The 25,735-nt window shown below is 48.5% G+C and overlaps 2 protein-coding genes across 2 annotated transcripts; both read right to left on the reverse strand.

The window, feature by feature from the left end:
- Positions 1-16,701: 16,701 nt before the first annotated feature.
- On the reverse strand, positions 16,702-17,659 carry LOC119142906 (olfactory receptor 52B2-like). The gene is given in 2 exon segments (XM_037376472.1): positions 16,702-16,770; positions 16,772-17,659. Coding segments are annotated over 2 exon segments (957 nt in total).
- A 6,162-nt stretch (positions 17,660-23,821) lies between these two features.
- LOC119142787 (olfactory receptor 52B2-like) lies at positions 23,822-25,696 on the reverse strand. The gene has a single exon (XM_037376164.1). The coding sequence runs from the start codon at positions 25,636-25,638 to the stop codon at positions 24,664-24,666; it is 975 nt and encodes a 324-aa protein (XP_037232061.1). The 5' UTR covers positions 25,639-25,696; the 3' UTR covers positions 23,822-24,663.
- Between the last annotated feature and the right edge of the window lie 39 nt (positions 25,697-25,735).

The following is a 25,735-nucleotide window of genomic DNA, read 5'->3' on the forward strand; positions in this document are numbered from 1 at the left end:
CAGACAAAGAAACGGATGCACTGCTGCCCTGGAGAGGTCTAAAGAGGCTGGATCAGACCCAGACTCACACCACTTAAAATGTGATGTGACTTCTCAGCAGCTTCTGCATTAAACAGTCAGCTCTTCAGTATCACAACTCAAAATAGGAATTACTTATAAACGTTGAGAGAAGAAAGTGATGCTCCTTGCACTTTAAAAGAAAACCTGTGAGGTTGCTGCATACAAAAATCCTGCCTCCATGTGTGAGAAGGAAATTGTATTTTAAACAAGATTTGATTCCCTGTTCACACTCAGTGAGAGACACGTTTCATGTCTAAAATATGCTGAACTGAGAAAGGCCAAGGAGCCTGCTCCATAGAAGCAAAACATGACAGTGAACTGTCTTTAAAAATAAAATGAGTCAAAGTAATACCTATCTAATTATGTAAGTTATTTAAAACAATTCAGTATAAATATTGCATGAAATAAAAATATATGTGATGTATTAACTGAAAAAATAGTACTAATGCTGAGAGCTTATGTATTCTGTTCTGCATTACTAAAAGCTGGTCACCTCTTGCAAAATGCTAATGTTAAACTGCAAATAAACAAGGATCCAAGGCACCTGCAGATGTGAATCTCCGTGCAACCAGGAGCTCTGCAACAGAGGAGCATTAGACCCCCTTCTACATAATCTAATCACCACTGTAAAACTGTACTGATACAGATACAGCTCTAAGGGTTCAGCTCCTACAGATACCCCGAGCAGTCCCTTGGATTCTTCTTTCCTAAAATCTTGTCATCCTAATTTAAACTAAAAGCTATAACACACACACACACACACACAAAAAAAATATCACATTCCTACAGAGATGCCTAAGGATTACAGAAAACTCTGCAGAAGTCTGCTGACATCGCTGGGAAGGCTGTAGCTGCCTGCATCTCTGGTTTGCCCTACATGTCCCTGGCCCCCAGCACAAGGGATGTGGTCACAGATGCAACTTGCCGGGGCTGCGGACCAGGAGGGGATGGAGCCCTCCTGGCTGCCATCCATGGGGGAAACCTAACCTGCAAGTAAGCAGCCTTCAGGAGAGAGGTTAGGGAAACAAAAACGGGGCAGAACAGAAAGGTTTCATTGGTGATTCTTCGTCTCCCAACAAGAAAATGAAAATAATAGAAGTATTTCTCTTGCACAGCCTGAGCATGTCGGCAGCTCTCCCACAGGAGTGAGACTGGGATGCTGCAGCTGACCCAGGCAAGCTGCAAGCACCGGCTGGAGCGGTCCACGCTGGAGTTGCCTCCCTGTACATCACCGTGTGTGTGGTTTGTTCCTTGCTCATGCTGCTCCACCATCCTTAACTCAGCAACCCCAGCCCTGAAAAACACATCCTCTCTATCAGAGAGTGGCTGTTCTCACAGGCAAGGCTTTTCACACAGTTATCGTTAACAGGGAATTTGACATCTCTGTGCCAGACTCCCAACACCCTTGAGATCTGTCTGGTCCCTGGTTTCACAATGCAAACAGTTCACCAAATCCCTGACCTTACGAGGAACGAGGAACTCCAGGCAGAGGCGGCAGTGCCGGAGCAGGGATGATGGGGGCACTTGTACCTCTCCGCAGGATGCCAGGGGTCGGGGGAAGTACTGTGCCCTGCTCAGCAGCTCCGTCAGAGCCCTCCAGCTGCAGAGACGTGCCCTGGGATGTCCCCTCCCCGCTCCTCCATCCCTGCCTTTGCACCACACACATTATAAGCATGTCGCTCTCTGCAGACACGCTCGCAGGTCCCTAGTGTGTGTCTCCATGTCTGCCCTGCCTCCCTTCACACCAAATGCACAATTTTACCTACGCTGCTTTGCATCTCCTCCCCTCGGGGCCATGGTTGGACTGACTTGGTGTAGCTGCAGGTTGTGTCAAGAGACAGGCAAGGTTTGGAAAAACAGTCCTGATGACTCCTAATAAAGTGGTTTCATTTATCAAAAGTGCTGAGCATGCAGATGTACAAACTCGATGCAGTTACTTTTGCAAATACCTTAGCACATACGTATAAATAGCAATCCACATTCTGAATAGATTAGTCATTAATGCAACAAAAGGAATTTGGAAGAGTTTCTCCATAGCAGTGACAGGCGATCTGTGGGCTGGGTGCCTCGAGAGGATGGGAGGAAGAGGCTGGGGCTTTGGAGCTCTCCTTGATGAAGGACTGGACACTGCACCCACCTCCCAGGTCTGTGGGGGACCACCCCTCCCTTCAGCCCCCCAGGAACCTCACCATATATGGGGTTAGAAACACATTAGCCTGCAGGAACTATTTTCTGCAGGTTGAATCATTCCAGTACAAATTAGCCTCTCCGCAGAGACAGCTGTGGATGTCACAGGCTCAGCAGCACACCCACACCTGAAGAAACCCAGGAAGATTTGGACCATTAAAAAAAAAAAAAAAAAATTCCACAAAAGCAATTGCGGGGCACAGCATTCAACACATGTAAAACCCCCAAGGCAGAAGTCCCACCATGCTGAGTCCTGTTTAGGATTGCAGGTATTGCAGGTTTTTGGGATTGCTACACAAAACAAACCATGATGTCTGGCTGTGTCAGAGCTCAGGGCCAGGACAGGTGGCCAAGAAAGATGCAGGATGGCTGGATCAATGCTGCAGTGGCATGGCTGCTTCAGGGACCTAGAAAAGCACAATGAGTGGTGTCAAGGGTGACGCTGGGCAGAGGATATTCATTGTCCTGGCCAGGCTGAAGATGCCTGGAATCATTTACTGCTGCTGCCCGTGCCAGGGAAGGAGCCAGTGCCAGGGAAAATGGGTGGGCACTGACGCTCAGCCATCTGTACGAATAGGTGGTACAGCATTCCCCAGGGAGTTTTCAGCCTGCAGCCAGCAGACTGCCAGATGATCCCTGGGCACAGGAGCTAGCAATGCCCAGGGCTGGATCAGCCCCCTGATTCAGAGGGTGGTGAGCATCCCGGACACAGGCTGTTCCACACCGTCCAGGCTCCCGGTGGAGCACCCACGCCAGCAGGTGCCCAGGTTCCTTTAAAAAAGCCCACCTTCCAGGGATGAGGACCAGCTTGTGAACTAGATATATAGTTGAAGTTTATCAGCCCAGCTGCCTCTATGGACAAGGACAAGAGAGAAGGACATGAAAGTAGTGGCAGAGGTCATGCTGTCCTACGAGCACAAATACTCTTTATGCTCCCCGCTACACAGACTGCAAGGGACCACAGTCTTCCAGCAACTGCCAGATCACACATAAAATCCCATAAAAAAACGGAGCAAAGTCAGGAGGACTTTTTTGTGGGAAAGAAATATTTACATCCAGTGATGACTTCATGTGTCATTGAGCTCCTCCCAGGTTCACCCAAATAATTTTAAGAAGAAAAAATAAAAATGTTTTTAAAATGGCAAATTATTTTAGCACTTTTTTGTAACTGAAACCTTAAAACCACTTCATTTGAAACACAAGCATTTTCAAGAAATAATTTGTTCCACCAATCTTTTGTGTGTAAATGCTCCATCGATTTTTAATGCACTTTCTGAGATACCCTATTCTGTTCCTTGTCATCTCCAGCCACTGATCTAAAAGGACGCATGTGTCTTCTAGGTCCTGTGTCACATCTACCAGTTCCATGCAAATGTCTCAGATGCCCAAGGGCATCTCTGGTGGCACTGGGCTCCTCCATGTGAGAACAGAGCCATGCCAAGATCTCCACCAGATGCAGCAGGAGCCTGGATGCAATCTCACATCTAGATCCTTACCTTTTGGTGTCTGCCACCCACACTTACCTCACTCCAGCATCAGCCTTGGACAAACAACCCAGCACAGGTCATACAGGCTCTGCGCACATGTTCAGCCTCTTATGACTTCAGGGGCAACCGTTGTCATCTTGCATCTTCAAGCATAACCCCAGGCAGAGGCATTTTGCAGCAGCCCGATCCTGAAGAATCAATGGCAGTTTTAAACCACCGGGGAAGTTTCCAAAGTCTTGACTTGGTGTAGGTAACACACTCCTCTGGCCATGGCTGCTGCATGAAGATCCCAATGAACCCGTGACCCCCACCCCTGGGATAAACCACATCCCTGTGGCCGAGGGGAGAGGGCAGGGCTGAAGCTCTTGTCCATCAGTGAAGAGAGGATATGACCAAGATCAGTTTGTCAATTACTGCCAGAGGCTAATGCTGTCATAAGGAATTAGCTTTATCCCAGCAGGTCAGACAAAGCACAGCTGCTGGTACATGCATAGTCACACAGAGGTTTGCCACAAGAGAAGAGCATTTTCCAGCCACAGGCTAATGAGCACTAATCCCATCTCCCCAGGACCAATCCTCTAGTCAGCTCTAGAACGGTGAAAAAAGAGGGTGTGGGGAGAAAAAACGAACAAGATGCAAAATAGCAAGGAGAGACGAACAAGATGCAAAATAGCAAGGAGAGACGGGACACGAAAAGCCTGAATTTGGCATAAGAAGAATGGTGGCTGAAGAACCAGAAATGGGGCAGGTGGAGAAGGTGTTGAAAGAAACAGAGAGAAACCCTCTCACTGGACAAGTTGTAAGGGAAGGATGCTGGGAGAGAAACTGCTGGCAGGAGAAATGAGTGGGAAACCCAGAACAAGAGGAAGATGACTCAGCTCAGGCGGCAAGGCAGAGGGGATGGGTGAGGAGCAGGAGTGGAGGGATGTAATGGGACTGGTGGAAAACTGGACAGAGGGGCCAAAGGAGAGGGATCTGGGCTGATGCTGACCTTGTCCACACCAAGCAAGGTTGGGAGAAGGGAAGATGGTCCAGAGGAGCACAGCCAGCCCCAGCTGCTCCAACTCTGCTGTGGCAGCAGGAGGGCTGGCCAGAATGTGGGTTTGAGACAGTAGGGGCAGGTCTGCAGCAGCAAACCTTGAATGTCTAAAGCTCCCAATCTGTCATCACAATTTGTGTTACTGAGACAAGGCTTTAAAGAGCATTATGGCTGCACATGGTACAACCCTGTTCACAGCCTCAGACTCACCCACACAGCAAACCAAAGGGTAAAAGACTTGCAAAGACAGCTCTGGTCCTGAGGAAGGGTCTGGAGAAGATGCCTTAATCCCTGGTCCCATGTGTGACACTGAGCAAAGCACAAAGGGTGTAGAATTTGCTAATGGCAGAAGCTCTGAACTGATGAACAAAACTAAAAACTTCTGTGCAAGAAGAGGTGGGTAAAAAACATATTCAGGGTGAAAATCTGACTTACAGCCATCACTGATGGTTGCCATGACCCTCATGGACTTCACTCCCATAGGAGAAGCAGTGGCAGAAATGGCACATGGACTTTCCAAACAGCATTTGCTCAGCTGAGGGAAGGCTGACGCCTGCAGTGACCGGAATTGGGTGGCTCAGACACCCCCTGCCCCTCTCCTGTAAGGCCAGATGTAAAAAAACCAAAAAGCAGCTGCACCACTGTTTGGTTTGAAGTCCAAACAGGAGCCAAGCTCATTCATCATCTGGTCTTCAGTATCTCTGGATCTCAGTTCATAACCTGTAAAAAAGCTAATTTTCCCTCTCTGGTGTCTTTTCTTGGCATACTTTTCCCCTGCACATGCACCTGGATCACAGACTCTATCTGTAAAGGGGCAGCACCACACTCAGGTAGGTCCTGCCCTCACAGTTTCACAACACAGAAAGGTCTGCATGTCTATTGCCTTTGAATGCAAGAAATCCTTGCAGCTAAGAGGAAATCAGTTCTCACAGATGGAAGGATGCTACAGCACGCGACTTTTTAATATGCACCCTGCTGCTTTTAGTGTGCAATAAGACTGAAATACAACCATCAACAAATGAGGTACCATAACTGATTCATTTGGGCAAGACAGTTATGGCATCTTTTTTGATGATTTGATGACACTGCTGCTTTGATCTCTCCTTCTGCATCAATCAGTGCCTGCAAGTTGCACTTTCGTCCTGGAAGCCCATGGCACTGAGCTGCTCCATTTGTCTCTTATATCTTGCCTGTAGCACCTGCTCATCCATCTCCATCTGACCTCCTGCTTCATCCTCGTCTGACACCAAAACTGCCATCATCCTTACACTCACTGCTTTGCGCTGAGTAGTCCATGCTCTCCGGATCCAGCTCTACATATGAGTCCTCCAAACTAAGTATAAAATCTGGTACTTCTGTTGAGAGTGTCTGTAATCCCAGATGGATATGCAGCAATGTCCACAGTGCTCTGGCGTTTCTCAGCAAGAACGAGATCTCAGCATTCTCCATCTCCAGTGGCAGCTGCTGGGCCTGTTCATCTTGAGGTGGAGAATTTCCATCACTTGATACATGAGCGCTATTGAGCAGCATTTGTGCTGGGCCCTTGGGGTTCATTAACACACACTCCGAGTCGTGCATGAGTTCTGTGTTTCCTGTTAGCTGCTGAACCGTGCTCTGAACCTCACCCGAGCTGGGTACCGCTGCACCTGCTGCAGGACCCAAACGCAGCAAGGCAAAACTGTTGCCTGCACTGCTGCTGGCACATCAGCCATCACAGTCATCTGCGTTATTACTGGCTCTGTGCATCCACGGAGCCCAAGGGTTGGGTAACGGCCTCCGCTTTTTGATGTGAGCTGGTAGCCTGGCTCCACTCAGGGGTGGGTTACTGTCTGGTGGAGCAAAAGGGTTGCTGCCCAGCTGTGCCTGCACAGTGTCCGAGATAGGCTCCTCGATTTCCCTGTAGAGCTGCTCCAGAGCTGCGTACCCACCAGGGATGCTTTCGAGGTTGTTCATAGCCAAGTCATGGTTCCTTATGATCGCTCGTATTATGGCAGAACTGCTGAGGCCCTCAGTATTTGCAGAGATTTTGGTATCCGCCCTAGAGCCCACCAGCCATGGCAGTGACCTGTGCTTCCACCACAAGCAGCCACAAACCCCACTCAATCTCTGATCAAGCCTGCAAGGCCTGTGGGTTAGAGACCACCACCACCACTTCTGAGTTCCGGGTTTGCTGGAAGAAATTTGGCATCCTCTGTGCAATTTCTTGTTGCTGCATGTCCTTGGTGTCCACAGTCCCAGTGCTGCCTGCTGGGACCTCTGCAGCAGCAACACCATCATCTGCTTCGTGGGGACATGCACAACTTCACCATCAGCTGGAGGGATGCAGTGACCTGATGGAGCAGGCTGTGGACACCTCTTGCCTCAGCCGTCCCAACTCCCAACCCAGAATCTTGTCTGAGTAACAGGGAATTCCGTCCCAGCAGGCGAGTGGTGCTGCTGGTAACCCCACAGCCAGTCAGCAGAGCTGTTGCTCCTGCAAACACTGTGGGACTCAGGGAAGGAGAACGAGATGCTGATGGTCCCTGGTATCACCACAGGAAAGCTGGCCTGTCCTGCTCACCCACCCTCTTCAGGGAGCAATTCCTCGCTGAGGAAGCAGATGGATTGTTTCCAACTGACTCATGTGCAGCACCAGGCAATGCCTCCTGGCACCTGGTGCACACACACGTCAACAGATTGTCACCTCCTGGGATATTTTCAGGCTTGCTCACTACTCAAAGTTGACACCGATATATCTGCTTGAAGGACAATACAACAGGGCTCAAGCAATCTAGGAGATTTGTACATACATGGATGTCAACTTCCTGGCACAGGCAATGAAGGAGCCAACAATTATGAACTGGTCAGGGGCATGAATGTTGGAGGCAGCCTTGGCCACAGCGACCATGAGATGGTGGAGGTCAGGATGCTGGGAGGAGGGAGCAAGGCCTTGTCTCATCCAGCAGCATCACTACAAATGATGGGAAGGGGAGCACAGATGGGGCAGGGTGGTAGGGAAGAGGTAGGACAGGCACTGTAACTGCCAACAACTCTCATCACCAAGCACTACAGAAGATGATGTAACTGGCCTTAAAGTGCCAGTAGCATCTATCCTTGCTCAGAAGAGCCCTTCCAGAAAGAATGGGCAGGGGCATATCAGAAATACCACAAATTATCATATTGCAAGCATGCACATAGGTATTGCTGGAGGCCAAAGCAGGCATGTGGACTGCTTCTTGGTCCTCCACCACTCTGGAAGCCAAAGATCTTACTGAGAAAATAACTTTGTACCAAATAACTTCACTCTCCACATGGTCATATATATACGGGTATAGTCACTTCTGGAAAATCTACTGTTGCTTTCATGAGCTTCTCACAGCAGTTAATTACTCTCATTATTCAGAATAAGGCTTTCATTTCTAATCATGAGTCTGGCTTCATTTTCCATTCATTCAAATTCATCCTTCTCAAGGGCATTACAATGATCCTTAGCATCAGATATTTTCTCCTGAGACTTCCACCCTGCAATGAAGATGCCTCTACAGCTCTTTAAAAATTAATATGTTTTGCACCCTTTATAGATCAAGTATTTTCTCCAGCACTTGTTTATGTCTGCTCTGTCTCTCTCCCCTCCAGACTTTTTTGCTGTCTTTTAAAACACTGACCCCAAACCAGAGGGCAGGACTACAGCACCACTCTCACCATGAGCAAGACCACTCTCTCACTTCACTCCATGACTGACATTAACCTGCTCATCCCTAGCAATTCATTTTAAGGCTAAAATAGATTGTGGATTAGTAAGAGCCCCATATAGGTTGGTCAGGCCAATCGTCCACCTGCTTATCCTCCACTGAGCCCAGAAATGGGTATTTTTTAGGATGCCTCTGGTCAGATGTGCTTTATCTCCTGACCTCATATTGCCCAAGACAGAGCATTTCCTGGGGTACACTCCAGTGCTCAAAGGCTGCACTAAAGCACCCTAACAGCCACAAATTAGCAGAGCAGACCTCTGGATTTGGCACTTTCCTTGCTCTTACCTGCTGCTCTAGCAGCATTTGCTGCTGCCTGTTTCTGCCTTCAGCTAGGGCAGCACAGTTTCAATACACCGTGCCCACCAATCACCAGCAAGCTTGCTCTCCTATATTTATTAGCCAGCAGGTTCACTCCTGCAGCTTTTTAGATTAAATGTCTCTTTCCCCATTAACCTGCATTAAGCACAGCTCACACCATAAATAATCCGTGCGCACACATATATAGGAAGCTACCATACAAATGCAAATATCAAAACTTCTTCTTTGCAAACCATCAAAACTTTGATGTTTGCAAACCACTTCAGCTTGTGGTGCTGTACCACACTGCAGCTCTAGAGCAGATTGGATTTAGGACATCAGCAAAAGCTGAATGCATCTGCCCCTACATCTCCCTGCCAGCCCCGGAGCCCTCCCCTGCTTGGAGGGGAAACCTTCTGGAGGGGGACAATTTCCTCCACTCCCACCCTCCCCACCTTGTACCCATGCACTCCAAATAGTGCCCGCACCACAAAGTTGCATTTGGTCCCTCTTCTGAACATCAGCACAGATGTCTGGGTGGGAAGAGATTGTGCCAGCCCACGGAAGGCAGTTTTCCTCACCTGCTTTATACACCATGTAAGAAAAGCCTGTCTGGCCCCTGGGGCAGGTTGTCATACTTGCAGGGAGCACCCCACTGGTCCCCCAAGAAAGGCATGTCTGAAAGGAGCCATCCAGGTCAGCTATGAGAAAAGCAAAGCATCTCCATGGGGCAGGCCAGGGCCCCATGCATGGAGCAGGATGGTGCCAGGGTGGAAATCACTGACCACGGGCTTTTGCTGTGCATGTGGCTGCTCTGAGCTGGCCATTGAGCTTCTGCAGCCCACCAGGCGTGGGCAAGGTGCCCACAACCACAGAAGCACACATGTGATAAAGAAGCAGGAGGTGCTTGACTCAGGATTCTGGGCTGAGTCTGAGGGGCAAGGGTCTCTGCATGTAGCTTGTCTGTGTTTGTCCTTCCAGATGAAAGCTGTTCCTGCTGGTGGTGCCCAAAGCCTATCTGACCTAGAGTGGAATTAAAAATATCCTTGCCTGCAAGCCCTCCTGCCAGCCCACCTGTTGCAGAGCTGAAGCAGGAGGCATTTGGTCCCAAGCAGCAAATCTGAGGGCTGTGCCTGTGGGCTGACGCCGCTCACAGATGAGGGTCGCTGAGGCGCAGGTCTTGCTGCTGCGGTGTAGATGCTGTTGCCTACTGCCCTGCTCTGCATGACCAACCCTGCACAGGGCTGCTGCAGACCCAGAGGTCTGTGCAAGCTACAGCAGAGTATTGGTGTCCCATACAAGCTCTGAGGAAGCAGAGTAAGGGAGCAGTTGACCAGCAAGCCGGTGGCAGGCTGACAGCCCCCAGTCCAGCCCAATGCACAGAATGGGCTCTGGCCGTGGCTGTTGTATGTCCAGCTCACACAAGTAACTGGACACTGGGCAACAATTCCTGTTTGTGATCCTTCCCACTGCACTGTCTCACCTCAGCCCAGTCCCCCAGACAAGCAGAAGCTGTCACTTCTAGAATAACATATTTCAATGTATTCAAAAGGAAAATATAACTTTGGTATCCAAGTCCTGAGAAGTGTTTTCCTGCTTGCTGGCTCAGCAGGACACCTGCTCAGCCACAGCTGCGGCACTGGTAAAGCACCTGGATTGCACTCCCTTGAATCTCTTTGTTTGTCACTCCATAAATGCTGAGGTTTAACTTGGTAGGGAAAAGCACACAGAATCTGGCCATGGTGGTAACTCGCTCGGATATTGGCCATAAGATTGCTCACAGTAGGTGTGAAGGGGGAGTTTGTTTCTTTTGTGATCAAGTGCTTCATGAGAACACTAATGGGGAAAATGACAGGTAAGCTTCTTGCTAGAGCAGCCAGCCCTATTGTCCTTGTCATTCTCTTTGTCAGGAAAGTGACATATTTGAGGATCTTGCAGATGGCAATGTACCAATCAAATGCCATAGTCAGCAGGATTGCCTGTTCAGCACAGGAGATGAGATGGATGAAGACTACCTGTGTAATGCAGGCTTCCAAAGAAATCTCCTCAGTTCTAAACAAGATGTCAAGTATCTTGGACATGATGGTAATGGATAGCAGCAGGTTAGCAATGGCCAGCATGAGCAGGAAGTAGTACCTGAGCTCATGGAGGGTTTTCTATGTCTTGTTGATGAATGACAGTACAAAATTCCCAAGGACAGTAACCATGTACATGAGTGTAAAGGGGGTGGAGACCCAGAGGTGAGACTCCCCCATGCCAGGAATGCCCGTTGGGACACAGGTGATGGGAGCAAGGGCAGTGCAATTGCCAGCTGACATTATAGCTTATTCCTTGCACTTGCTACAAGGCTTCCAGTGACTAAAAAGAAAGGACAAAACAAATTTCAGTGTTGCAGGTCTTGAATACACATGCTCACAAGCTCACTGACACTGCCAGAAGACCTAACTCATAACACTCATGGAGCCACAGAACTGTGGGGCAATCCAGGCTGGACAGGAACTTGGGAGGTCTGTGGTCCAACCTCCTGTGCAAAGCAGGGTCACCTAAGGGCTTTATTCAGTTGAGTCTCAAAAACTTCCGAGGATGGAGACTGCACAATCTCTCCAGACAACCCAATCCAGTTTATGCACTAGGTCTGTAAATCAGTCAGCCCTGTGCAACTATGGACCAGCCTTCCCTGCAAACAGATGGGAGGTCGGTGCACTGAGGGTGATACGAGAGCATCCTCCTCTAAGCCTGAACAGGGAGAGGCTGTTTCCCCCTCCTCCTCTACTCATCTCATCATGGCATAATCCAACTCTTGGCTAATAGGTACTGGGTGAGTGCAAAGGTGTGGCCAGGCACGGGCGCCTGCAGGGAGCAAAACCAGAACAGGCTGAAACACTGTTTAACCAGGCAGCAGTCTTCTGACACAAAGCCAGGCAGCACATCGTTGAGCCTCTGGCAGTCACACAGCAGGCATAATTTTAACTTCAACAGTTCCAAAGATATAACACCTTTTTAAAAGCCCACGGACTTGCTCACTCTGTGGATTCCTGCTCCAGCCACTAAGGAGGGTTTTCTGTCCACAGCCCTCAGGCAGGGATGTGCACATGGCCAGGAATCTGCTTTCACAGCAAGGGATGGGGGTATTTATAGAGCCTCTCTGTGAACCCCAGGGGACCCACACTCAGGAGACAGCTCACTTTGCTTCCGTCCATCTGCACCCTGTCTCAAAATGTGTTGATTGAAAAAACAGAAAATTAGCACTTTCTTCCCATTTCATCTGATAATTTACATTGTTCAGTGAAAGCCGTGATACTAGGCAGATATTTTAGACTCCTCTGTTGCATTTATGTACAGGAAACTCTCCAGATGGTGCTCATGATCCAAAGATGTCCATGACTCAAAACACAGGGTTTTGCTCTTCTTGATTCATCAGACAAGGGGAAGCATATTTTATGAGAGAAATGCTAAAATAGGCAAAGGAAATTCACCCTTTTAAACCCCACCCCAGGGTGAAGACCATGCTTCTTAATTTCAAGCTAGCACCCCATGTCTCACCTGAAGTCACCAGCTCCCTGTCTGCTCAGCAGGCACTCAAAGGAGCTTCTCTTGACCTCCAGCAGTTACTAGGACCAAAGGCTTATCTTTCATGGCCTTTAACACCGCCAAGAACTGCTGTGATCACCCAGCTTTGACACCTTCATAATATCATAAAGCATCTGTAAGACGTTTTGCTTTCATTTTCATTAAAAGGGGACTGTGAACCAACTCTTAGCCATTATTGTTGCTGAGCAAAGTTGGATCAAAGTGCTGGTTTCTCCTGATTTTCTCCCCCACATCATCACTGCAGCAGTGGGAGGGTGTTTCACAGGGACTGGGCAGTGCTGGGGGAAGGAGTAGGAGCTCTCCTGGAAGCCAGCATGACTCCAGCCTCCCCCAGTCCCTCTCCATCTTGCCCAGGGCAGTACAGCATGCATTGACATCTCCTTCCAGCTCACCATAAGTTTTCAATGGACTTGGGGTCTGGGTGAAGTATTTGAGAACAATCCAAATGTTCTCAGTCCAAATGGATCTGTATTGCCCACCATCATCCCTGCACAGCTATGGGAACACACTGAGACTCTCACATTGACCTGCTGGCCAAGCATCAGCCAAAGTGCACCCACCAAATGCCCCATCCTTTGGATGCCTGAGCTTCTGTGGAGCCACCTCTGCTGGGACCGTATCCCCTTTCTCTGATACAGCCTGCTACCCCTCCTCCTTAGGAGTATGACTTTGCATTCAGCTCTATTAAATTATCTGTCTTTGAATCATATAAAACCTTATTAGCAATGATTTTATACTTGCTTCTACACAACTGGTAACAACCATACATAGCTTCAGACCGAGCATCCAATCAATCCCTGCTGAATGTCAGGAATATATGGAAAACTAGTTCTCAGTGGGGAGCTATCACTGAAAGAAGACTTTGCAGTTAGCCAGACTCCATTAACATCTGCTTTACTTATTATTTGTTTGTTTGTTTGTCTGTTATAATGAGGTATATATCACAATATTGTGAAAATAAAAAAATACTCACAGTTGTATCCAGCCTTCGGGTAACTTTATCACCCAAATGTGGAAGTCATCAGAAAATTAAATGACATGATTCTACGTAAGATAAACAACAAAAATAAGTACTGATTGCCATTAATTACATTCTTGCCCTTTTTACACTTTATTGATCAAGTCTCATATTCTCTTTTCCATTATTTTATTTGGAGCTAATGTCAAATGAAGCAGTGTCAAATTTCTCCAGTAATCCCATTTCTCCTTTTAAATATAAGCATGTCAGAAACTTTTTTTTTCTTTTTTCTTTTTTTTTTTTCACTAGTTTTGCTAGCCTGGGGATACCTGAGGAAGACTTGCAGGCTTGGTGGAGGAGCTTCCACCTGGATCCCCCAGGCACATGTTTTCTTGACTGCTGATTTCCACTTGCCTGAGTCCCTGTTCCCAAAGGCTATGGATGGCATGAGTCTGCGGTTGAAAATGTGAATGGAAATATTCACAGGTGAAATCTGAATTGAAATGTGCACCACAATGTAAAGAAGTTCCAGTTGCAGTGGAGACTTTGGGGTTGATGGAGGTGTCTGTAAAATCCAGCAAAACTTAGTCATTAGGGATGGATGCACCAGAAATACTGCCTGAAGTGGCTGTGTCAAGGCAGAAAAGAAGTCCAGGGAAAGTTTCCATCTGCACACCACAGGCACAGTCAGGGTCTGGGAGGGAACCTCTACCCTCGCCTCCATTCACAGACCTAAACCAGGTCTTTTTTCCTTGAAAACCAGGCAAAGAGGAGACACCCTCTAGTAAAATTTCCCATCCATTAAGGTGTGACATTGGGAATGGGGGGACACAGACCTTTGGTCCATGCCCGTGGTTTAGCAGCTTGGTCCCAAAGCCTTCAAGACTGGTCCACACTACGGATCACCAGGCTGGTTGGTTTCTTTGTCCACATCTGAGGTCCAAATCCGGCAGGTCAGTAGCAGACACATTCAGGTGGACATACCTCCTAGCTTCCAGAGGTCAGGCTTGTCAGGGACTTCTCTGAGCTAGGGCTAGCACCCAAATCTAGACCTAGCCCATTCTGGGTGCAGAAAAAGGATGGAGAAGGGGTCTAGAAATTCAAATCAAGAGACGGAGAAAAACAATGTTTCTTGTATTTCTTAGCATCACTACACAGGCTCAAAACTGTTGTCATCTCAGCTTTCACCAACATAAATATAATGTTACTGCCCTTACCTGTATTCCTCTATTAACCCATGACAGCTTCCTCATCCTTAGGCAATGTCCTGGTCACACCTCCCTTTTTTCAGTAGATGTGGCCCCACTACAGAAAATATACTGACGACCAGCTTACCGGTGTTACTAGTGAGAATATGAATATTTGCAAAACACTTTGAGATATTTGAAAGATGAGTACTGATGACAGGTAAAGTCACATTTTTATTACCACAACTGATGTTATATCAGGATTTGCTCCCCAGTTTCCTTCCTAGTTGGCCGCCCCAAGAAAAACCTCTGCAAAAATGGTAGGAGAGGAGTTTTGGGGAGTTGGAGGTATCTATCCCACTGGACTTGGCTCAGTGCCCAATGTGGCATCAGGGCCACTTCTCTGTGCAAGCACGTTATACTTCAGTTGCATCCAACATTATCTCATAGAGGTTTTCCTCCTGTTTGGACACCAGGCTGGCTCAGTGCCTCTCTGGGAGTCTAGAGACAGAGATGCTGAGACAGGACCTGGATGTCTCCTGTTACCACTGACTCCCCTTTCACCCCAAAGTGCCCAGCTCAGCCAAAGGCATCAGATCCTCCCATCCTTACCTACAGCAGAGTTGAGTGCACAGATCTGAGCTGCAAGAGTCAAGCAAACCCATGTTGCATGCAGCAAAGCCTGCAGCCTCCCCACAGCGCACAGCTAGGGAGGGACACTGGGACCTGATCAGCTGGGATCCTGGCAAGCTATCCTCAGCTGCCAGGCTGACAGACACGATGGCTGGCTGTGGTGCAAACACACAGGCTGGGCTGAGCCAAGCTGGGCAGAGAAGCAGTGCTCCCACTATCTCTCTTGGAGGCTGGACTAGATGATCTCCAGAGGTCCTTTCTAGCCCTGACCATTCTATGATTCTGTGACTCTGTGTCCTTGCAGCCTTCTGAAAGGGCACTAGGAGAGAGGAGACCCAGTGGGTCCTCTCAGACCTGAGTGCCTTCAGGGAGCATCACTGCCCCAGCCATGCCTGTTCCCATCCCGTGCAGACCACACCCAGCTCAAGCAGAGACATTTGTATACTGAGATAACAGGTACGGACATTATATGTACTTCTTTAATGTTTTCTGTTTAATTAGATCCTCAATAGTACCTCAAGTATTCAGAAACTGTATTTTTGCTTGCAAAGGACTTGACTGTACAAATACCCAACAGGACAATGCAGAGGACCCCAGGAATATGGGAACAGTGGTAATCCCCAATGTCTGGCTCCTACTGTCCCAATGAGTTGTTTCACATCAGTACATCTGGGAACCTGTCCAGCTTATTTGCTACAGAGATACGGGTTGGATGTTGATGTCCACTGAACACACTTATCATAGAATCATAGAATCATTTAGGCTGGAAAAGACCTTTAAGATCATCAAGTCCAACCATTGACCCAGGACTGCCAAGTCCATCACTAAACCACGTCCCTTAAGTGCCACATCTACACATCTTTTAAATGCCTCCAGGGATGGTGACTCAACCACATCCCTGGACAGTCTGTTCCAGTGTTTGACAGCCCTTTCGGGGAAGAAATTTTTTCTAATATGCAATCTAAACCTCCCCTGGCACAATCTGAGGCTGTTTCATCTTGCCCTCTTGCTTGTTAATTGGGAGAAGATAACAATTCCCACCTCACTACAGCCTCCTTTCAGGCAGTTTTAGGGAACGATAAGGTCCCCCCGAGCCTCCTTTTCTCCAAGCTAAACAACCCCAGCTCCCTCAGCCACTCCTCATCAGACTTGTGCTCCAGACCCTTCACCAGCTTCGTTGCTCTTCTCTGGACACACTCCAGTGCCTTTCTTGAAGTGAGGGGCCCAAAACTGAACACAGTATTTGAGGCGCAGCCTCACCAGTGCCGAGTACAGGAGGATAATCACTTCCCTAGTCCTGCTGGCCACACTGTTTCTCATACAAGCCAGGATGCTGTTGGCCTTCTTGGCCATCTTGGCACACTGCTGGCTCATGTTCAGCTGGCTGTTGACCATCGCATCTTGAAAATGTTCCCATCTGGTCCACATTTGCCAGGTCCCTGCTGTCTTTCATTCATTTCCTTCTTTTCAAAGCTTCATTTCACCCCTCTCACCAGTAGACCAGCGCAGTTGCCCATTCCTGCCTGCCCAGCTATGTCCTGCCACTCAAGCCCCTCAGCCTGAGCAGGTGAGCCACATGCTCCCGTATCTGCTTTGTTCTCCACCCCATAGACGATAGGGTTAAGCATGGGCAGCACCACGATGTAGAGGTTGGCAAAGGAAATGAGGATATGCTGAGGAACGTGCTGGCTGAACCGGTGCGCTAGGAAGGAGAAGAAGGCTGGTGTGTAAAACATGGTGATGACGCAGAGGTGGGAGCCGCAGGTGTGCAGAGCCCTGGGGGAGGTGCGTGGGGAGGGCAGCCCCCAGAGGCACCTGAGGATCAGCACACAGGAGACAGCAATGGAGATGACATCCAAGCCAGCTGAAAGGAAGCCAGCAGCAACCCCATACCAAATGTTGATGGAGATGTCGGTGCAGGCCAGGCGGCCCACACCAATGTGCTCACAGTAGGTGTGGGGCATGACATTGTGCCCACAGTAGGGCAGCCGCTTGAGGAGGAAGATGGCAGGCAACATGATGCAGAAGCTCCTGATTAAGGCTGCCATGACAACTTTCCCCATGACAGAGTGTGTCAGGACGGCTGTGTACCGCAGGGGTTTGCAAATAGCGATGTGCCAATCAAAGGCCATCGCCAGTAAAATGGCTGACTCCACCACAAAAATGAAATAGATGGAGAACATTTGTGCCAGGCAGCCACTGAAAGAGATTTGGGTGGACAGAGACTGAAGGACACCAAGGATTTTGGGGACAGTGGCAGTGGACAACAGCAGGTCGCACACTGCCAGCAAGCACAGGAAGATGTACATCGGCTCGTGGAGGCTGCGCTCCTTCGCAACGGTGACCAGCAGGACCAAGTTCCCAAGAAGAGCAGCACAGTACATCATGCAGACTGGGATGGAGATCCAGGTGTGAGACTTCTCCATCCCAGGTATACCCACCAAGATGAAGAATGTGGGGTGGGATCGCGACGTGTTGGGTGCTGACATGACTCAATGCAATATCTCATGTCATTTCTCACTTGCAGGAGCTGTATAATGGTAGAAAGAAAGGCTCTAAGAGCAGCTGAACTATACCCAGGATATAAAGGAGAGCTGAACTCATGATAAGCATCACTCATGGCACAGACACTTAAACGTCTGAACCACGTTTTATCCAGAAGTGTTAAATATTGGACAATTTGCTCCATCAGGGTTCCCCTCCACTGTTCAGGTCCCTTCGTCTCTGCTGTTTGAGTCTTTGAAATAAGGAGTCTTCTGCCTGCATCCACTTGCAGCTGCTGGAGCAAAATATACAGGAGATTCACTCTTGAATCAGTGATCACAAGTGCTTCTCTAGCAGATAGACTTGGATGTGACCACCATTTATGCTGCAGTTGAGAAATCTCTAGCATTGGAAATATATTAAGGAAAATTCTCTGCTCTCCCATGACTTCCACAAAGAAGGCATGTGCATTGCTAATCCTCCTCTGGGACACCCAGTTTAGTGACTCAGAGCTGTTTGAAAGCTACCTATGAAATCAGGACACAAGGAGCTTGGTTCAGTCCTGTCCTTCTTGGGACTTCACCTGCCTGTATCAGCTCCTACAAAAGGTCTGTCTCTGTAACTGTGTGAGCTCAGTCCACCAAGAACAAAGTGGGTGAAAGGCAGGGGAGAGCCCCTTTCATCCCAACAGCTCTGCTTCATAAAAGAGCGCCAGACAGCAGTGTCCAATCACCCAGGTATCTGGAGAAATTCTCTTGTCAGATATGCAAAGAGACAAAATTAAAAGGCACCAGCAGCAAGGTGTTATCAAAATGTCCAGGATCTAAAAGGGGATTTACAGTGCCATGAGGAGTAACCAGCTGTGTGTCAGGAGCTGCCATCTTATGTATTATGTCCACAGAGCATAAGCCAGGGCTCTGAGTTGCTGTGAGAATTCCAGGTGCTATTGAGCCAGTACAAAATAAATAATGAAACCCTCAGAACTCCCTGGCACTGGGGACTACTGTTTTACAGAACACTGAAAATGTACAGGCAAACCTCTATGCTAGTCCCACCCAGTGCACTTTAAGTATTAGAAAAACACAAGTCCGTTCTCACTCCACATGAAAATCCTTTATATCCACTATGTCAGGCAGAACTGAGCAGGAGGAGCATGCTGCTTCCATCCCCTTGAGAAACAAGTTGCCCAGTGCCCTCCCTGCCACACTCATGCAGGGAGTTTGGGACAATGCAGCCAGAACTGCTGCCAGGAAATGTTTACGTATCTCTGGCAGTGGTATCACACAATATATCCTACATGGACCCAAACCATCTCCCCATCTCTCCAATCCATCTCTGCTTCACCAAACCCAGTTGAAAGAACAATGTGGTGACCCAGCCAACTCACTCACCTCCTGTGCCAGCAATGGGATCCTGCTTGGATGGAGGCTGAGCCAGGGTGTTTATACTGCACCCAGAGAGTGCCCTGGGGCACTGCGGGGCATGCATGCTTGCACTCATACCCTGATGCAGGTGTTGAAGAGCACCAGGGATATCACCAGCTCATTTTCCCTGGGTATTTCCTACTACCAGGCTAATTGGATGGGGACTGTACAAGCCCTGAAGGCCTTCAGGCTGTCCCCAAAGCAGCCTTGGTGAATCCTCACTGCCCCTTCACTCACTACCACCCCAACCACAGCAACTTCTGCAAAATCCATTGCCTGGTCCTGGATCCCACTGGGGTACCCAGGACTATGCATGAGCCACCCTGGGGCAAGCAGGGACATGTCAATCAGATGTGAGTTTTATCCTTGTCCTTGCCCTAGATAGAAAGTGCTCTGGGACCAGGACCTATTTCAGCTTTTTTGAACCATGATGGAGAGGCATTTGGGAGCTCTGAGAGAGAGAGCAGCAGAAATTCCTGCTATAAACCTTTTAGATTATTTTCTCCTCATTTCTGATTTTAGAAGAGAGCAATGGATTTATTGGACTACTGCTTGTCCCCTAGAAACCTGCAGAGACCCTGAGCAGACTGTTTGGTGGGGTCAGGGGAACTGGAGACCCTGAGCAGACTGTTTGGTGAGGCCAGGGGAACTGCAACCAGCAGCTTCCTGACTGCCACAACACTCTGGGGAGCTGTCAGGGACCTCTAATGCATGAGAGCAAACCAGTCAACCTGGCTTCTGAGTTACCAGCTCATTTTAGGCAGGTCAGCTTACAAGGATGTGCTATTTATCATCTGCCTGTCTGTGTAGTGGGGATTTTTATTAAACCAACATTTGCTAAGACATCATGGTCATGGAGGTGAGATGAAGTAAAATTGTTAAGCTATGCTACTCTAATTTATTACTCACAGAGCTCTGCAGATGAAGAACAATTAATAAAGCACCACTGTTTGTAAACAGCAATAAAAATGAATGGAAATGTGGTACTTTAACTCAGAACACTCAAGGCTTTGTTCATGATGAAAGCCATGCTTGTGTCTCTCTATCCAGCAAAGCATTCAAATACAGCTGAAGAGCATTTTCCTTTAAGCATATGCATAGAGATTGACTCAGCACAGACCTGAAGCATGATCTCCACTTCAGGCGCAGGCTTGACTCCTTCTCAGTGCATGTAAGCATGAAAAGCCTGCCTACGCATTCACCAGGGACAAAGGAGTGTTTCTTACAGTTACTCCATTTGACTTCTACTTTTCTCCCAAAATTTTTGAGATTTCATTTACTTTTTGCATACGTGGATGCTGTAAAAAAAATACAGTCAAAATCCCTTCCTCCTCCTCAGGAAAGGGTCCTTGCAATCCCAACATGCTTACAAATAGCCTACCACATCAACTGAGCTAAAAAAACCCCAGGTCTTTCAAGTGGGAAATTAAATACAAAGTGCAGAAGTTCTGGTTCCACATCTTGTATGAGTTATTAAGCTAACATTTTAACCACGTTAGAAATATAAATCTTCTTGATCAGCTGGCTAATACCCCATTATGCATGCCCCTTTGGACACTAATTGCTAAGCTAGTGATTCATTGACTCAAGGATATTTGCCTGTGCAGTTGGCTGCTACATCCATCCAAGGAGCAGAGCAGCACAAGGGCCATGAGTTTAAAACTGCCTCCTCAGTTGTTTAAAACTGTTCTTGGAAACCCAGAGGAGCAGAAGAATCCCTGAAATGCACTTGTCTGGTACCACAACACACACAGCCCATCCCAACCAAACTGGTTGCGAAAATGCAGGTGAAAATGTGGATGCCTGCAGGAATGCATCGGCCCTGAGAGAGGATCCCCTGAGTACAGAGGACCACTTGCTGGAGTAACTTCACCCCAAGTGCCAGTGGGAGAGTACAGTAACGTAGCATGCAGGCTAGCACTGTAATGTCGTTGCCATTCCTTACTCATTTTTCATTATATATACTTTGTTTGGAAGCAATTAGGAGGCAGGTCTTTCGTTTTGCTTTTGTGCAACACCTGCCCAGGGAGATTCTACCTCCCACTACCTCCATGATGAAGATGATGATGGCACAAGACTAGACTCCTGAGATTTATAAAAGGGTCCCATCTCAGGATCATGCTCAGACTCATGCCACCTGTGAGCACACACCCTCATTTTGCCTGCACTGCTGTTGTGCTCAGAGTTATGTGTGTGCCTAAGTTCATCACTGAGGAGAAGCCAGAGGGAAGCAGTGAAGAAGGGGGCAGAAATAATCGTGTGAGTTAAAGCGTGTAACAGAGACACCAGTAACCAATATTGTTCTTTAATATTGACAACTTTAGATGGCAGCTCAGTTATTATAGCTGGCCAAAAGGCTTTCAGGAGAAAACTCTTCAGCAGAGGGTGACTTTGTTCTTGTTTTCAGGTAGGAAGGCAGGCCGAAGGAGACCTTCTGAATCAGCAAACAAGTCTCTTGCAGTCATGAGCTGTCTCGCATCTCACCCCTACCTCCAAATCTGCTGTATCCCCTGTGACAGCTGCTGTGCAGCTACCCCAGGTCCTCCATGCCCCAAAGACCTCAAAGCATCTATTTCAGTCTAAATCTATTCATGTGTTGCCTATAACAACTTGCTCTCCTGACACTTTTTCTTTCTTACAGCTCTGTCAGCTACCAGAAAACACATGGACTTCTCTGTGTAAATACTCTTTCTTTTTGCTAAGAAAGCTAACACAAAGACAAATGTTTTGAGGACATTAAAAAAAACCAACAATATGAGCAGCTTTTGTAACCAGTTCTGTTATCTTCACTGTTAAGCAAACAGCTTTTAATGAGCAGACTTTCATTTCCCCTGTGCCTGTCACAAGGTTCCCACCTGTGATGAGATCAGGGAAAAAAAAAAAACAACAACAAAAAAAAAACAAAGAAAAAAATAAATTAGTTGAAAGGCTGAAGAACTTTGTTGGTTTTTTTTTAATCTGAAATCATGAAACACTTTCCCTTTTCTTTTGAAGTCATAGCAGCATTACTGGGATGACTAGAGTGGAGCAGGGTTTTGGTTGCTGTATTTGTGTCATCTCCTTCGTCATTCAGCTGTGAGTTATACTGGCTAGACCCGAGGAAGCCCTTGAGCTCAGGAGGGGACTAAAAAGTGCCCAGTCCCCCATGTCTCAGTGGTGCATAAAAGAGAAGTGCAGCTGACAGTAGATATGTTGCAGAGAGGAGAAGCAAGCATTTGTCTCAGCACATCCCACCCAGTGGGACATGAAGGAAAGGTCTCTGGGCTCTCGTGCATTCCCTCCTCTTCCTCATCCCAGAGTTCCTTGCCACAGTGGAAAGGAACCTGCTGCCACAGCTTTGAAGGATACTGGTGGTTAGTGCTTAACATCCCCTGGGAGCCACCAGAGCCAGAGGAGCTCATGGAGGGACAGCAGTGGGGCCTCTTTAACCCTGCATGTTGACCAAGCTTAGGCTGTGCAGGGAGCAGGCTCAGCAGCTGCCAGGACCATCCTGCCTGACCTTCCTAGAGGAGGGCCTGCTGCATCCTCCTCTGCTCTCTGGAGCCCTGAGCAAGCACCAAGAGCATTGCCTACTCAGAGTCAACAGCAACTCACACTGCAATTTTTGTAATGGGTTACATAAGCCTCGGCATTTACAGCCGAGTTAGAATGGCCATCAGGACTCCGCTGTCAGAACGAGAAGACAGACGGGTCCCATCGGAGCATGTGCTGCCCACCAAGTCAATGCTATGCAAAACACTGGACAAAAGGACCTTGTGCTCTGGTGATGAGAGCTATGCAAATGGGAGTGTTGCTGTGACTTCTCTGTGGGACTGAGAGGCTCCAGCCATATGGGAACAGCCCCATTCCTGCTGTAATCCATGCTGCAGGAACCAGAAGACTCCTGACAGGACTGTGGATGTTATAATGATATGACAAGAATGCACGTCAAAAGCAGTGCAGGGCACGCTGACCTTCCAGCGCAGATGTGAAATTCTGGCAAGGTTCCCCCTGAGCTCTCCAGTGCTGCCTTCACCCGCTTCTCAGTACTTAAAGGGGGCTTATAAGGAAGCCGGAGAAGGACCTTTTACAAGGGCCTGTAGTGATAGGACAAGTAGGAATGGTTTTAAACTATAAGAGGGGAGATTTGGACTAGGTACCAGAAGGAAACCCTTCCCCGTGAGGGCGGCGAGGCACTGGCCCAGGCTGCCCAGAGCAGCTGTGGGTGCCCCATCCCTGGCAGGGCTCAAGGCCAGGCTGGACGGGGCTGGGAGCAGCCTGGGCTGGGGGGAGGGGGCCCTGCCCCTGGCAGGGGGTGGGACTGGCTGGTCTTGAAGGTCCCTTCCAGCCCAAACCATTCTGTGATTCTCCCCATGGGTCTTTATGTACACCGGGGACACCAGCAGCACTGGTGCTCACTGGGCTGAGATGAGAATCTCCTTTCTTTCTGACCTTGCCACTCATGAGATTCACTGAAGCAGAGAGAGCAGATGAGTTTACTCTGACAGTCTGTATTGCTGTCTTTACTGAGGAAGGGAGAGGTGAGGAAAAGGGCTCTCCTTGCTAGTCAGATTGACAAGAAGTTAAACTCAGACTGTTCACAGATGTACAGAACTGTCCTTGCTGCTCCTCCAGCAATATCTAATGCTCACTCTTCATGTTTGCACTGCTTTTCACAACTGTCTAAGACAGGTTGCCACTGACTTCAGGTAGATTAAGGTATTATTGATACAACTGATACACACACCAATGAGAGGAACACGAAAAAGTTCAACAAAACTGTTTTGGTGTTGAAGGATTAATCAAATGAACTGCAACAAAGTGATGGGCAATCAGCCAGCCGTATGGTCAGACAAGGATTTTGAGGTGCAATGTACTTCATGCTGAGCACTGCTTAGCAGTGCAGTGTTCTTGCAAAGACAGAAAATATCCCTATGGGATGCGTAGGATGTAGGAGACCGTTGTCCCTTTGCACTCCATTCTAGAGGCTTGAATTTTTGGACAGCACGGTTTAAGGGATATGTTTCCCTTAAACACAAGACAATAAAACCTTTCCCATAGGCCATGCTCACACTTGGCTCTTAGCATGTAAGCACCTTCAGCAGCAAGAGGTGCCAGAGTCCCTCAGCAACGCAAGCTGTACCCTTGAAGACAGAAGGACAGACCATTATCTGTGCCATGGTAAACAGCACTTTCCCCACCCAGCTATGGTTCATATACCCAGCTCTGGTCTGATGACCAACAAGGCATTCATGGTCTAGGCACTGAGATAACAGGTGAGGGAACAAACAGAAACAAAGTTGTAGGACAGCAAACAAAATCAGCAGCAGTAGGTGATGGCAAAACAGGAGATGTAAGAGACTTGATACTCCTCAGCAGAACTCTGCCCAGTCTCTAATGGACCATTCAGGGGAAGCATCTCTAGGAGAAACCAGTAGCAATGAAGGAGCTGATGACTCAAGCCCATGTTTCCAGAAATCCCACCACTCTCAGCTTCTCTTGAACTTCTTGGGCAAATCTGTTCCTCCAGGGTGAGAACAGCATGCTGTGGCACTCGGTGCTGCTTTCCAGACCCTGTCCCACATCCCCCTTCCCTCCAGCAGCACTCAGCACCTGCTCACCGAGCCAGGGCAGGGGCACTCCCCCACGGGGCACAAGAGGCGGATGACGCGCTCCCGGATCTGCCTTGTCCTCACCCCATACACGATGGGGTTGAGCATCGGCGGGACCACAACATAGAGGTTGGCCAGGAGGATGTGAATGTGACTTGGGATGTGGTGCCCAAACCGATGTGTGAGAAAGGAGAAAAAGGCAGGCACATAGAACATGAGGATCACACAGAGGTGGGAGCCACAGGTGCTCAGGGTTTTGAGACGAGCCTCTGGGGACGGGAGCCGAAAGACTGTCCTGAGGATCAGAGCATAAGAGACAGCGATGAGCACAACATCCAGGCCAGAGGAGAGAAGAGCCGTTGTCAGCCCATACCAGACGTTGGCTTTTATGTCAGCACAGGCCAGGCGGGCAATGCCCATGTGCTCACAGTAGGTGTGGGGCATGATGTTGTGTCCACAGTATGGCAGCCGCTTGAGGAGGAAGATGGGTGGGAACATGATGCAGAATCCTCGGACAACAGCAGTCACGGCTATTTTCCCAATCACTGAGGGGGTTAAGATTGAAGAGTACCGCAGCGGGTCGCAGACAGCTACGTACCGGTCAAACGCCATTGCCAGCAGAACGGACGATTCCACGATGAAGCTGAAATGGGTGAAGAACATCTGTGTAATGCAGGCATCAAAGGAAATTTCCCTGGCACTGAACCAGAAGATCGCCAGCATTTTGGGCACTGTTGTGGTTGAAAGCATGAGGTCAGCAACAGCCAGCATAGCGAGGAAGAGGTACATGGGTTCGTGGAAGCTCCTGTCCGTGATTATTACAAAGAGAAGGACAGAGTTGCCAAACACTGCAGTGATGTACATCAGACAAAAGGGGACAGAGATCCAGATGTGGGACTCCTCCATACCCGGGATGCCCGTTAGGACGAAGGTGATGGGATCAAAGCTGCTTTCGTTGAGTTCATACATGGTGTTTCAGTGCTCAGTGTCAGCCTGACTCTGCTCTGTGCAAGAAAGAGAAGGGATAAAAGGCCTGGAGAGCCTGGTGTTAGCCCACGACCACCTA

This window comes from Falco rusticolus, chromosome 2, assembly GCF_015220075.1.
Source record: "Falco rusticolus isolate bFalRus1 chromosome 2, bFalRus1.pri, whole genome shotgun sequence".
Classification (NCBI taxonomy): Eukaryota; Metazoa; Chordata; class Aves; order Falconiformes; family Falconidae; genus Falco; species Falco rusticolus.